General features: G+C 42.5%; 1 protein-coding gene across 2 annotated transcripts in view; it reads left to right on the top strand.

Moving 5' to 3' along the window:
* Positions 1–14777, top strand: part of Dct (dopachrome tautomerase) — a 37201-nt gene that overhangs the window by 13314 nt on the left and 9110 nt on the right. For both annotated transcript variants that reach the window (XM_028772418.1, XM_028772426.1), the window contains exons 5-6: positions 1548–1727; positions 2561–2696. In XM_028772418.1, the coding sequence (XP_028628251.1) occupies positions 1548–1727; positions 2561–2696 (316 nt within the window). The remainder of the gene's footprint in view (positions 1–1547; positions 1728–2560; positions 2697–14777) is intronic.

Here is a 14777-nt window from a genome sequence, read left to right as displayed (position 1 = left end):
GGTGGATGTGTGTGTGGGGGACCTGCCCTGAGGTGGATGTGTGTGTGTGGGACCTGCCCTGGGTGGATGTGTATGGGAGGGGCCTGCCCTGAGGTAGATTTGTGTGGGGAGGGACCTACTCTGAGGTGGATGTGTGTGGGGAGGGGCCTGCCCTGAGGTGGATATGTGTTACCTGCCTTGAGGAGAGTGTGTATTCTGAGGGGTCTGGGCTTGCCACAGGAACATCTGTGTTCTGCACACACCCTTAAACCTGCAGTCAGGCCTCAGCTAGAAGGATGTTCTAGATACTGTTGCTCTACTTCACTCAGTTCCACAGAGCACCATTGGTACTGTGCCTTTGTCTATTCATAAATGACGTGAGAAGAAGTTTCTGTGTTCATATAAGTCTAAAGAATATTGAGTTCAAAGTGTGTTTTTCAAAAGTATTTGGAACATCTTCTAGCCGCCATAGATGAAGATAAATACATTACTGTTCATCTCTGGGAACCCAAACATGTCTGACTCTGAGACTCTTATTTCACAGACCATCTCACTGGAACACACTTTGGGAATTGATGCCTGGCAGGCCTTTGTTGCTGAGGTTGGGGTCCTCCCTGGCACCCTCTGTCTTTGCCATTCTCCTCCTTTTCTACTCCCCACTCTTTCCTCACACTCTGTAACCCGTGCACTGTCTTTAAGATCTACCTCCATCAATGCATCGCTACTCTGATGGTGAGATTCCAGGCTGCCAGTGGCCTACGACTGTCTTCACACAGTTCCTTATATGGTTTTTATTTTTGCACTTTTAATAATTACTATCTCACAGCACAGAGAGAAGGCTTGGTGGTTCCGAGTACTTGAGACTAGAATTTCGTCCCAGCGCCCACTGAGTAAGCTGGGCATCCCAGGCAGGTCTGTAAGCCCAGCTCCAAGGAGAAGGAGCAGAAGAGGCTTGCTGGCTCTTGCTGGCTTCTAGCTAAGGAAACGTGACCCTCAGGTTTTTGTACCCCCACACACATGTGCACATACACTCATGTAAATAAGCATAGGAACTAATATTATTTTTATTATACAAATTATGGGGTATAATATTGATAACTGTGTGCATGTATGTATTCAATGCAGGACAATCAAATCAAAGTATTTAAGACTTTCATAATATTTTATTACTGCATTTTATTTGTATAATTATAGCTGTTTCTTTGGCTTCCTACGAGTCTCCAGTTGTCCTAAGTGCTTTCCCTGGCTGTGTAACAGAAGATACTGTTTCACTCCTTTAATTTTTTCAAGCTCAATTACAATTACAGTTGTCACCACCTTGCTTGTAAACCTGTCACTGTCTTTTGAATGGAATGATAATTAATATTACATTTACTCCTGTATTCTTGTTTGGGCAACCACGTTTTTTGAAATGTCTCTGTCCATGATTATTTTTAAGGGTGACATTTTTAACACCTAGTTTGGACCTTGTAAAGTAACTAAGGACCAGGGTTCTTACGGATTTGGATCAAATTCGTGATACCATCCACAAAGTTAAGACATATTGTTTTTAATCTTATGACTCTTAGCTTGGATGACTACAACCGCCGGGTTACGCTGTGTAATGGAACCTATGAAGGCTTGCTGAGGAGGAACCAAGCAGGCAGAAATAATGAGAAACTGCCAACCTTACAAAACGTGCAAGATTGCCTGTCTCTCCAGAACTTTGACAGTCCCCCCTTCTTCCAGAACTCGACCTTCAGCTTCCGGTAGGCAATGGTCTCCTCTGCTACCCCTCAGAGCTGTGGTTCCCACCTTTCCTCACACCTGTCTTTGGGCAGGAAACTCTAAAACCAGGTCATGAACATTTTCTTCTATGCTTCCAAGGTTATCTTCTTTCGAGTATCACTGTGGCAGGGTGTAGATGTTTAGAATTTCTTGGAGCTAGAGAAGGGATCAAGAGAAGAATAAGGAAAATGCTGGGGTGTGTTTAGAAGAATAAGTGTCTTCCAGCCATGAAGATAGTCTATTTCATTAAGAAATATGAATGTAAGGATCTATGTTGATTCAAAATTCATTTATTGGACACAGGTCATGTATAAGGAGAGAGAAAAAAGCCCCGGAAATAACATTATGAGGGAAACGTAGTCCTTGTCTTTCAAGCGTATAGATAAGAAGAATAAAGATAACTAGTTATACTGTGCACAAAAGAGAACAATGTAACCCAGCAAGTGCAGGGTGGGGACACTGTGCACAAAAGAGAACAATGTAACCCAGTAAGTGCGGGGTGGGGACACTGTGCACAAAAGAGAACAATGTAACCCAGTAAGTGCGGGGTGGGGACACTGTGCACAAAAGAGAACAATGTAACCCAGTAAGTGCCGGAGTGGGGGTATGGTGTGGTGGGAGGTGGAGGAGCAGCACTGATTGAGTTCCTTCCCCTTGGAGAAGATTATAACAAAAGATGGACTTGAAAGAATCCTTAGTCAGTTAGTGGCAGAGCCTCTCCTATCCTTATCCAGCCTTAGAGGAGGAGATGACTGGGTAGTGTTGAGACTTTTGACGATCTTTACTGAAGTCACCACACTCTGGCTTTTCTCAGGAATGCGTTGGAAGGCTTTGACAAAGCAGATGGAACCCTGGACTCTCAAGTCATGAACCTTCATAACTTGGCTCACTCCTTCCTGAACGGAACAAATGCCTTGCCACATTCAGCTGCCAACGACCCTGTTTTTGTGGTATGTGAAACTCAGAACTCATGAAGCTGTTTCTACAAGTTATGTTGGATTTGTTGGCTTTGCAGTGAAGGTTTGGTGATGTTTTACTCTGTTGTAAACAATACCCCAACTGCCTATATACTTCAATGTTAAGCCACACGGGCCATATGGGTAGGTAGCATATGAAGCCCCTAATTGTAAAACAATCCTTTAGGAATGGTTGGATTTAGATAAACTTAACCAGGAGTTTACAGTTCAGAGGGGAGTTTACAAGTTAGCAGAATTCTGTCAGAAGTCTAACAAACTGTATATCACAAATTAGTATAACTATAAATGGTGTTCTTTGGTGAATGAACAATATTGGAGAGTGTGCACTGCACACAGACATGAGAGAGACTTGGTACTGTTCACTCAGGGTCCCAATGGCTCTTTAACATCCCAAGTGGAATGAATTTCTTTGAGAAATATGGTTTCAGTATTACTTCAAAACAAGGACATCTTGACCATACTTGGCAACGGGGTTGTCCATTTTAAAATCTGAAGCTATGCTGGTTCTTAAAGATGTTTACTAAGGAGTTCTCTTGCGACAACGCAAATAGGGATAGTGCCATCTGGGGCCACAATACTCAGCTGCCCAACATGGTGCCTGTTACCCAGAGATGGTCCTCTGGGAAGAGCTATAAAATAGACCCCTTTACTGTGGCTTAGTTACTCGTGGTCATCCATGGTCTGGAAGAAGAGAAAATATTAATATTATATGAGATATTTTGATAATTCACACTCACATCAATTTTACTATAGCATTACAGTATTCATTGTTGCAGTATTTTATTAGTTTGGTACTTATTCCTGGTTGATAAGTTAAACTTCATCATAGGTACGCATGTAGAGGAAACACATAGCATACATGAGGTTTGCTATCAACTGAGGTTCAGATAGCCAACGAAGGCTTGGAGCATGTGGTGTCTGTTTCCTTCTCCCACAGATGAACACATTGAGTTATTATAACTCCTTACAAAGGAGGTTGGAAAAGCCCTGGCCAACGGACATTAGAAAAGATGGTTAGGTTTTGGGTTGGTGCCCTGTCGATATTTTGTGGAGAGAGAATTAGGGGAGTTTCACTTCGGGTCAATCCTGTCAGGAAGGGTGATTCTATCATTGGCTACTGAAAGTGCGTGCCCATAGGAAGGCAGACTAGATACTGCTTATTGGTATATCAGCAGCAGTCATTTGTAGCAGACAGCAAAGGACACTGGGTATTCTGTCTGTTCTCAGACATGCCTTACAGGGTTATCTTGGTTTGGTCCTGATCCAACAGTCACAGAGGGCCCTGTCCATTGCTGGTGTTCTACCGAGCAGTGTTGCCTGAGAGAGCATGTCTAGGCCTAGCTGACAGTACCAGGCCAGCTCCTGGGTGTTGAGGTTGCTTTTCCTTCTGAAGAACAGCTCATTAAAGTTGGCTGAGAAGATTTATAGAATGGCAGGCAATACCGGTTTTCAACTGCTCACCTCCAGCAAGGTGTCTGCTTTGGAGGCTGTCAAATCACACTACTTATTTGCTGGCCTTCTTCAAAGCTGTATGCCTTAGGTAGATGATTTAGGACCCATCATAAAAAATGTCTCCCTTTGTCCTTTACAGTTTTGATAGTATTTTGCACTTAGATTCTTCCAGAATTTTCCTTTCATTTATTGAATTTTACTAATGTATCTTAGCTTGCTTAGATTTTTGGAGCAACACACTACTGACTTGTTAGTGTGAACAATAGCCACTGCTCTGGGCAGGCGTCAGGAGTGTAAGATCAACACGTTTAACATTGGATGAAGGTCCTGTATTAGCTTTTCTTATCACTGTGACCAATGTGCCTGACAAGAAGCAACAGGAAGGTTGAAATGTTCAGTTTGGCTTACAATATAAGGGGATACAGAGGACCGTGGTGGAGAAATCACCGCAGAAAGAGAGTGCTCTGGTCCCATCACACCCACAGGCAGGAAGCCGAGTAAACAGGAAGTGGGATCTGGCTATAAAACCTCAAAGCCCTCCCACAGTGAGCTACTTCCTCCAGCAAGGCTCCACCCACAAATGTTCCATCAAACCTTCAGGAGCGACTAGGTGTGTACTAGTTATTCAAACACAGCAGTCTGTAGGGGATGGTTCACATTTAATCTCAGTCGGCTTTCTTCCTGGGCCGCCTCTATGTGAGTTTGAGTAATGGGAAGAGGCAAGGAGTAAACTCTCTTATGCTGTTTCCTAGAAGGACGCCAATCCTGTCACACCCGGGACCCGCCCTTAAGACCTCAACCAACATTAGCAGTCTCCTTTCAGGTCGTGTCTCTGAATGTAGGCACATCAAGTGAGCATGAGCTTCATTGTCTGCAAGTTTGTCTTTGAGGGCTCCCGGGAGGCTGTGTGACGCCATAAGAAGACACTCAAATCCAAATCAAGTTGGGGCTAAGCAAGGCAACTTGACTTAGACTTGCATCTCCTTCAAAAGAGGCGATGATGATCATTCCTTCTAGAAATTGTTTTTTTTCTCTCAGGTCTGTGTAGCCGTAATACACAGCTGGGGTTGTCAGCTGTGTGGACTGTTGGTCCCTGCCTCTGACAAGGTGGGACTCATCTGTGAGGCGACAGCAGCCACTCATGCCATTTGCCTCAGGCATTGCCTGAGTTCTCTGGCTCCAGGGTTCAGATCATTTCCTTGGCTACCACCTCAGCCATCAGCACATGTCCAGGTCTCTGGTACCTATCTGCCTTCCCTGAGACTCTATGTCTCTAAGAAGGTCTTGTTCAAGTACACAGCATCGACCATACATTTGTGCACACAATCTCTCCTCATAAGGACATTTTTACAGCTTCTCTTCTCAGTACTTCCAGTTACTTTCAGTAGAACCATGAGGATCTCTGACAGATTGAGGATGAGGACACAAACTTTCCTCTGTTCCTAAAGGAAATAATAGCAATGGCACTAAATGTTTTTTTTTTTTTTTTGTTTTTTTTGTAGGACAGCTGTTGTTTTGAGGAAGCCCATAAACTCAATTAAAGCCTACAGGGACAGGTCACATTTTTCTGTAAGTGACCAGATAGCAAAATTCTGGGGTTTTTGGGCCCTAGGGCCTCAGCTGCACCTACTCGATTACTTGGCTCCTGTCTCTCTGTTCCACCTCCCCTGCTGATCTCTCTCCAGCCCTTTAATTTAATTTATTTTTCCTCTCTTTAACTTATTTTCTGATCAGTACTGGGAACTGAACCTGAGTTCTAGTGCATGCGCAACAAACATTGAGCTGTATTCCCAGCCCTTCCTGAAGTGTGAAGGCAGCCATAGGTAATACACAAACGCTGAATGTGGTATCTCAATAAAATGTCACATAGACACAGGCCATAGGCCCACGTGGTACATTCCACACTTGTCTTATTTAACATAGCACTATGGTCTCATGGTTCTTCTCTTTCTTTTCTTTTTTTTAACTTTGCTGGCTCTTAACCTAAGGGACCAGCATTCTTTGTTTGCAGTACAGGACACTCTCCCGATCTTCTCAACCTCTCCTTCTGCCTTTCTTATTTTTAATTTTGTAGTGAGGTCTTACTATGTCACCTACGCTGGTCTTGAACTCATAATCCTTCTACCTTAGCTTCTGGAATATCACTGTAGTCATATGCTTTTCCTGTCCTAGGTGAGAACCCACATGATAATTTTGTAATCAAAACTAAACAAAACACTGCAGCTTACATGTAGTTCACAGATACTAGGTATATAGTTGTCTTGGTCTTCATTAATTTTAATATCTCCATATTGAAAATTTTGGGGAGTAGTAATATATTATTATATGCATAAAACAAGAACAACAACAACAACCAGAACAACCAGAAAGCCAGAGCCTTTCTTCGAAGGAGGAGGGAACAGCATTTTGTCACTGTTTTCCAAAACACACACTTACTTAAGGCTGTTTACAAAAAGGTTTATGTTGAAGCCAAGTCTGCTTTAAATAATTTTGCATCCTGAGATTTAGGGTAAACTATTTTAGTTGACAGAGTTACAGCTTCAGGAATTTCAGATTTGTGAGGCAATTTATGCAACTATGCTGCATACTGCTTTTATTAAAAATTATTTTGTAAAATCTCTACAAGCAATAGAACTTCAAAATTGTGTAGGATTGCAATAAGAAGGAAGAGAAGGCAGAATGTTAGGAAGGAGGAAAAAAAAAAAAACCTCTGAAGCAATGTCTGAAATTCTAATAATTCTTAGGAGTTGCAGCAAATCCACGCATTTATCATGGAAAACGAGGATAGGCCACAGGGAAGCTAAGCATCACTCTCCTCTGTATTAAATTTAGATATAGTCCAGAAAACGTGAAAAATGGGGAAACCAATACACTGTAAAATTCAACAGTTAACTGCCAAGAAAGAAGCTGTGTGAGAAATGTGGCATTCTACCCAGAGCCTCGGGACACTTGTCCCGGAAGCATCTTAGAAATGGGCTGGGGAGTTTGTCTCTCTGTGCCCAGCAGATTCCACCCCACTCGTGTTTGTCTCTGTGCCCAGTTTATCCCACCCCTCGAGTGTGTTGCAGACTCACCGGTGTTATTTTTAAGAACTAACAGTAGCTTGAGTGTTGTTACGCATATGTAATCTCAACAGTCAGAAGCCAGGCCGTCAGTGACTACATAGGAATTTCAGAGCTCTCCTGGTCTACAGGAGACCCTATGTTAAAAAAAAAAAAAGAAGTAACAGTCTTCCGTTGTACATATACAGATATACAGCACTTTTTAATCTAATTTAATCCCATTTTTCAAGACACAGCTTATGTGGTTTGGGGAATTACATCCAGGGCTACATGCATGTATAAAGTCTACCAACTGAGCTATACCCCCAGCCTGTGCAACACCATTTAAGGGCACGTCCTCCGTTATGCACGGAAGTTATTTCCTATGTTGGCTATTGTGAACAGCATGGTGAGAAACTGCAGGTGCCCTTTGACATACTACCCCCTTTAGATCTAATCCCTGTGGTGGAGTTCAGGAGCACACAGTAGTCCCACTTCTCAATTTTGAGGACCTACTGCGTTGTTTTCCACCATTGCTTTACTAAAGGAGAAGTGTTCACCTTTCTCCGAAGCCTCACCAGTCCTCTTAACATTCATCTTCTTGGTACAAGTCATCTGGCTGAGAGGTGGCACCGCTTTGTGCTTCAGAGTTATCCTTTTACAAGCTACATGCGATTCTTTCTAAGCATGTCGAGATGGTTGGGAAATCTGTGAGTTGACTAGACAATGATAGCTAGCTCATGTGTTTTCCACCAAATGTACTATAACTAAGTGGACTAAGCCTCCAAAGCCGGTCTTACCATCTCCTCTCTCTGCCACTGTCCCTGCTCTGTCTGTCTTTCTCTCTCACACACAGACATACATGCACACACACACTCACAAGCACACACACACATACACGCGCACACACACATGCACACACGCATGCACACACATACACACACGCGCACATACACACACTTTTTGACACCTGATGTAAATTAGAATCATCTGAGAGGAAGGAACCTCAACTGAAAAAAAAAAACCAAAGTCTTCTCAAGGCAGACCTGTAGGTTAGCCTGCGCCGCATTTTCTCAGTTGATGATTGATGAGGGAGGGCTCAGCTCATGAGAGGTGCTGCCACCCTCAGGCAGGCAGTCCTGGGGAATATAGGAAGACAAAGTGACAAGGTGAGCAGCCGGGAGGAGCAAGCTAGCACTCCTCTGTGGTCTCTGCCTTAGTTGCTGCCTTGCGTTCGGACTTCTCTTGATGGGCTTCAACTGTGAGCTGAAACAATGTTTCTCCTCAAGTTGTTTTGGTCATAGTCCTTCCTTACAGCATACTGCAGTAACAGAAACCTAAGAAAGACAGTGTGGATGTGAGTGCGGGTGCGTGTGTGTGAGTGTGCCTGTGTACTCCAGAGATCAATAGAAAGTGTCTCAACTGTTCCCCGCTTAATATTTGAGACAGCAGCTCACACTAAGTCTGGAGCTCACTGATTAAGCTAAGCGGGCTGGTCAGTGGAGCTCTGGTACGAATCTGTTTCTAAGTTCTCCAGAATTATAGGCATTCACTCATTAGCACCTGGCTTTTATTGGGGACGTGGGGATCTGAACTCAGGTCCTTCCGCTTGTGTGGCAAGTGCTATACCCACTGAGCCATCTCTCTAGCCTGAAAAAAAGCTTAAAAATCCTCACAATTACATGTTCAGTTTTTCAATTTAAAATTATAATTTGTGTGTATGTATGTGCCTGCATGTTCATATTTGCATTATGTGCATGCAGTGACCACGGAGACCACAAGAGGGCACTGGAAAGCTGGAGTTGCAGCTCCAGAACGCTGTGAATGCTAGGAACAGAAGCCAGGTCTTCTGGGAGAGTAACAAGCACTCTTAACCACTGAGCCACCTCTTTAGACCCCATTTCAATTGTTATTCTTAATTTTCTTTCATGTTTCAAGTTGTATATAGTAGCAATTATAATATATTAGTGACATATATTTCTATTTGTTTCACTTAATTATAAAGTTGTTACATTGTTTCTTAATGTTTCAATTTCATTTGGTGGGGAGGAAGCCAGGGCATCACGCACACTAACCTCATGCTCTGCCACTTGACCACACCTCCAACCCTCCCTAAAAATTTGGATCTTAAAATTAATAATGTACATATAAGGTTCACAATGAAAAATGTCTAAGTGAAACATTGTTTCTGTCTTTCAGCCACTTGTTACCATTTTTCTCTAGGTATATTTTATAAATATAGAAGCAAATAGGTTATACATTCAACTAACGTTAGTTGAATGTATAACATAGTATTAAAATATACTATAGACCCTTGTCTTCCCTCACCTCCTGCCTCCTCCTTTCTTTCTTGTCCCTCTCTTCCCTGATTCCCTCCCCTTCCAATTCCTTTTCTGTTCTCTTTCATTCCAGAACATATCCATTAATGAAGGCTGATCTCGTTCCCCTTATTCTGGTTGGTTGGTGATATATTGTATAGATTTATCATCAGAATTTTAACCAGTCTCCCATAGATGGGCACTGCTTCAGTCCACTATACATGACAATGGCAGAAATCCCGAGGCTAGGCAACTCATGCAAAACAGATTACTATAGCTCATGGGTGAGAGGTCTGAGGATGTGTTGCTGTGATATAACCTTGAAGACCTCAGGTAACATGAACCCCTGGTGAGGACAGACAGCAAAAAGCATTTCTCAAGAGAGGAAGCAAAGAGCCGAGGAAGCCTTCAGTAACGGCCTATATAGGAGTTGGACTCTGGTCCTGCTAGGCCGCTCAGCCACATGCTGACTACCAGAAAGAGAGTGCCAGCCACTCAGGAGGTAGGTCCCTCACGACTTAGTCACTTAGCTCCCATTACCTCTCAACACCTTTACATTGGGAATTCAAATTAAACATGAATTTTGATGGGGACATTGGAAGTCACAGTGGGCATTTAGCAGTCCCTAATCTTTTCATTTACCAACAATATTAAGGTAAACAATGTAGAATAGATAAGGTGAGAAGACAGGATAGAGCCCTTGGATGGAACAGCCAATAAAATGTTGGACATTTGATAAAAATTCTGAGTTTTCCCCAAAGGCTGAAGGACAGTCCCTCCTAACTCCTGCATGGCACAGTCATGGTCACGGCTAGCCCCTCATTTTGACATTATGCTTTGTGTCCCTATACTGTATTGCCTTCTCCTCTTTGCTAATTTGGTAGGAGAAGAAGTTTTAATTTGAATTTCTCTTACAAATGAAGCTCAGCATCTTTTCTATGCATTTAAAAATCTTACTAACATTTGCTTCTATATGATGAATATATTCATTTCATCATGACTCCTGTTTAATTTTGTAAAGAAAAAAATCACAACTATCCAAAAGAACCAGAATTAGTGAGACTAATTTGTTTTCTAAGTGGTCAACAAACCATAGTGTCCTCTGTTTTTGTTGTTTTTCATGGAAAAACTAATAACACATTCAGGTAATTTTTAAATGTTCATCTTATTCATTTATTTTTAGTTTATGAGAATCTGGTGTGCTCACTGACACCACATCCAGTTTGGCCCAGTCACATGTGCAGTGTTTTATTCTTAGGGTTGGGCACAGGTTAGTAGAGTGTGTGCCTACTAGGTGTGGGTCCTGGGCTCTGGCCTCCAAATGTCCTTTTCCATTTTATTTTCTGTTATTTAGAAGCTGTTTATTATTAAGCATTTATTCAGTGACAGTTCCTATTCTATAGGTGTGGACACAAACATAATGTTTTAACCTCACAAAACTCTCTAGGCTAAACTATACTCCTCGTGTGAAACACAGAGAACATAAGATTCAGATTCACTGAGATGTACGTTCATCAGCTAGAAAAGGTTCCCCGATCACAGATTTCCTCCATCTTGTTCTTCCAACGATTTTGCTTTTGTCTGTTGAGACAGTTCGTAACTCGGTCCATCACAATGGCTTTCATTATAGCTGAGCCAGTTTAGTGCTGTTAGGTCATGCTAAACGGAGTCAACACTAATTGGGGAAGCATGTCTGAATTAATTTTCATGGCTTTTGAAAAGATGGGGCCATTGGTTTTACTGTATTTATGCTTCATAAATGCAGTGCTGACTTTTTAAATACGCAGTTTAATGTAGCAGACACACAGTTGCTACCTCTAAAGTAGCATCGTGTGTGGATAAGATCTAGAAGAACTGAAGTACCAGCGAGGATGGGTGACCACCATGGGCAGAGGTCTCTGTGGGTTCTGTGTGGTCTGGGGATGTTACTTTGGCAGACACTAACTGTCTTTTCAACACTAGGCTTTGTAAGTTCAAACACACACTTTTGAGAACTAAGTCTGTACCAAGGACTGAATTAAATGTACCTCCTTATCAGTCAGATAAAAAATGACTTTAGCCCCAAGCCAAATTTATGTGCACTACTAGAATAGTCTAGCATCAGCTTCAGTTTCCATCTCCTGGGGCTTTGCCGATTCTACAACAGAAAAATAGCCTGAAGGTAGCTCTGGGCAGACTGGACCCTCATCCTACCACAAAGCTCTCTTTTCTGCCCTCACAGAGAACGCTTGCTGAACTGGTTACACCTCTTACAAAGTTGATGCATTAATAGCAGAACCCCATTGCACCTAATCTTGGTGTTTGCTCAAAAATTTCAAAACCATAAACATTTTTCCCGTCAAGAAATTAACTACTGAGTTGCCAGGGTTCAGTTTTCTCCACATGTCATATTATATACAATATAGTCATAGGTTTATATATGCATAAATATTTGCATGCATATATTTCATATTGTCTTAGTTTGGGTTTCATTGCTTCAAAGAGACAACATGAGCAAGGTAACTCTTATAAAGGGCAACACGTGATTGGGACTGGCTTACAGATTCAGAGGTTCTATCCATTATCTTCATGCCAGGAAGCATGGCGGGGTCCGGGCAGACATGGTGCTGGAGAAGAGCTGAGAGTTCTGCATCTTGGGTAGAAGCAGTCAGGAGACTGACATTGCAAGGCAACATGGGGAGGCTCTCTTCCAAACTGGGAGGAGCTTGAGCAAAAGAGCCTCAGAGCCCACCCACACAGTGACACACTTCCTCCAACAAGGCCACACCTACTAATAGTGTCACTCCCTGGGCCAAGCATGTTTAAACCACCACACACATATTATATCCATTATATAATGTAATGATGATTTTTATTTTCTTTTTCTTTACGTGTATATGTGAGTACTTGCATGTATATCTGCACACCGTATGCACTTCGGTGTTCTTCAGTGTCAACAGAGAGGATCAGATTCCACGGAGCTACAGGCACTTGTGAGCCACCATGTAAATGCTGGGTAGCGAACCACGGTTCTCTGTAAGAGCAACACATCCTCTTAACCACTGGGCAGTCTCTCCAGTCTGTCTCATCACTATACAAATTTAACCAGGAGAGTGTCTTTTTCTGATAAAACTTCTCCAAAATGATAGAGAAATCCCCTCCCCCCTACCCTGTGTGTATGTTCATACGGGTGAGTGTAAGAGCCACAGGTTGACATTGAATGTCTTCCTCAGTCACTCTATGGCGTAAAAACTTATTTCTCTATTTTGTGTTTGTGTGTACACACACAAACACTCGTCCTGTAGTGTACAATAGTCCGATGACAACTTTCTGGAGTCAGATATCTCCTTCTACAATGTGGGTAACAGGGTTGAACTTACCCACTGAGCCATCTTACCCACCCTTTTAGTGCTCAAATGCTCTTTCTACTACAATTGCACACTGGTCCATTTAGGATGCTGTAATGAAAATACCGGAGACCAGGCTCAACCAACCAACATTTATTTCTAATAGTTTCTGGAAACTAGGAAGTTCAAGGTGGAAGCATCAGACAGTGGTGTGGTGCTGCTTCGTGGTTCATAGAAGGCTGTGTTGTTGTTGTTGTTTTGCCTTCACATGGCTGAAAGTGAGAAAACGTTCTCTGGGGTCTCCTCTATAAGGGAACTGGTCGTAGCCTTAAGTACTCCATCCTTATGGCCTGTCATCGAGCAGAGACCTATAGCTTCCAGCCGTCACACTCAGGGTTAGGGATTCAGCCCATGAGCTAAGCGAGGACGCATGCATTCAGTCTGTACAAAGTTGTTTCTTGTCCCTCACTGAAATGTGTTCCTGCAGCACAGCTCAGCCACACAGGTAGAAGTCTGGATGCCCTCTAACCGTTTCATGTATGTTCTATACGACTTGTTTCAGGAAACATGAAAAGAACACCCTTACTATACAGTGTTTCAGAGCCTTGGTAGAAAAAGGCAAGAATTAAAAAAAAAAACTTTCATGGAAGATCAAGCTGATTAAATATGGTTTTGTTTTCAAGACAGGGTCTTATTACTATGTAGACCAGACTGACCCAGAACTCACAGAGATCTGCCTGCCTCTGCTTCCCCAGGGCAGGGATTAAAGACATGCACCACTACCTTAAATATGTTTGAAAGGGGACTTTTATTTTTAGGCTTTTTGCCTTAAGTTTTAAATTAGAGTGCAGTGCCTGTATGTCTGGGTCCAGGTATGTCTTGTGACCTTTACACAATCACATTTATCCTTACCTCTGAACTCTGAATCTAGAACCTACAACAGTAACATGTCACCATCAGACGAGCCTCTCTGATGATAAGGAATGTCTTCTGGATGGTCGGGTTGTGAAGGTCACAGTGTGCTGGTCTTTGATAATGTATGAATCTTTTTGCAGCTGGAGTCAGCTGTTTGTGGCTTCTTTTCTCCAGGTACAGAAGTCTTTGAAATTCTCCCGTACGGCAAGAATCTGAATTTATAGCCAACCCAGTTCAAGCCCTTTGGCTGGAGCCTTATCCTTCTCTGCATTCTTGTGTGGCGTTCTCTTGCCCGTGAGAACAATGTGCGCTGATTGATTGCTTTCTCCTGCAAGGATTACATTAAAATGATTTTTAGCCATGCGCTCCCATTTTCTTCAACAGTGCTTCTGATTCGAGACTCAGCATTTCCCTCCCCGCCTCTTATATATGTCCTTATTTTGCTAGGATAAAGCAGAATGGAGCTGTGCAGGACTTTGTCTCATTATTCCTAAATGCTAAATTTTAATAACAACCTACATTTGTCCCTGGATAGTGGAAAAAGGTCCATAACAATATACCTCCACTTGACTTTTGCTCCTCCCACCTGACTCTGAAATAGCAGTTGGCCATTAGAGCAACAACGCCCAAGTTAATTTTCAACTTGTGTCTAACAAAGATACAATTAGTGTCCCAGGAACAACACAAGGTTTCTTGTTGAGGAGTAGCATCCATAGCTTCAGTACAGACGCTCACTATGTTGGCTACACTGTCTCTCTTTGTGGCTGTGGATACGTTACTACTTGTAGTCAATTTATTATAGTCTGCATCTTTTCAGAGCACATGGCCCTTCCTCATTTACTGTGCTCTGTGAATTGGGTCCTCTGTATGTTGTTTCTACCAGAGCATTTATTGTATGTTTTATGGCCCTTATGAGACCTATTGTCTTTCATTATTTTCCTCCTTTCTTTTATCTCTGCTGATTATAAATTGCTTTAGAGTTTTGTCTGCCCTTTTAATTAT

Source organism: Grammomys surdaster, unplaced genomic scaffold, assembly GCF_004785775.1.
Source record: "Grammomys surdaster isolate TR1022 unplaced genomic scaffold, NIH_TR_1.0 65, whole genome shotgun sequence".
Classification (NCBI taxonomy): domain Eukaryota; kingdom Metazoa; phylum Chordata; class Mammalia; order Rodentia; family Muridae; genus Grammomys; species Grammomys surdaster.
Note: the sequence above shows the minus strand (reverse complement) of the source record. Positions and strands in the feature narration are given on the sequence as shown.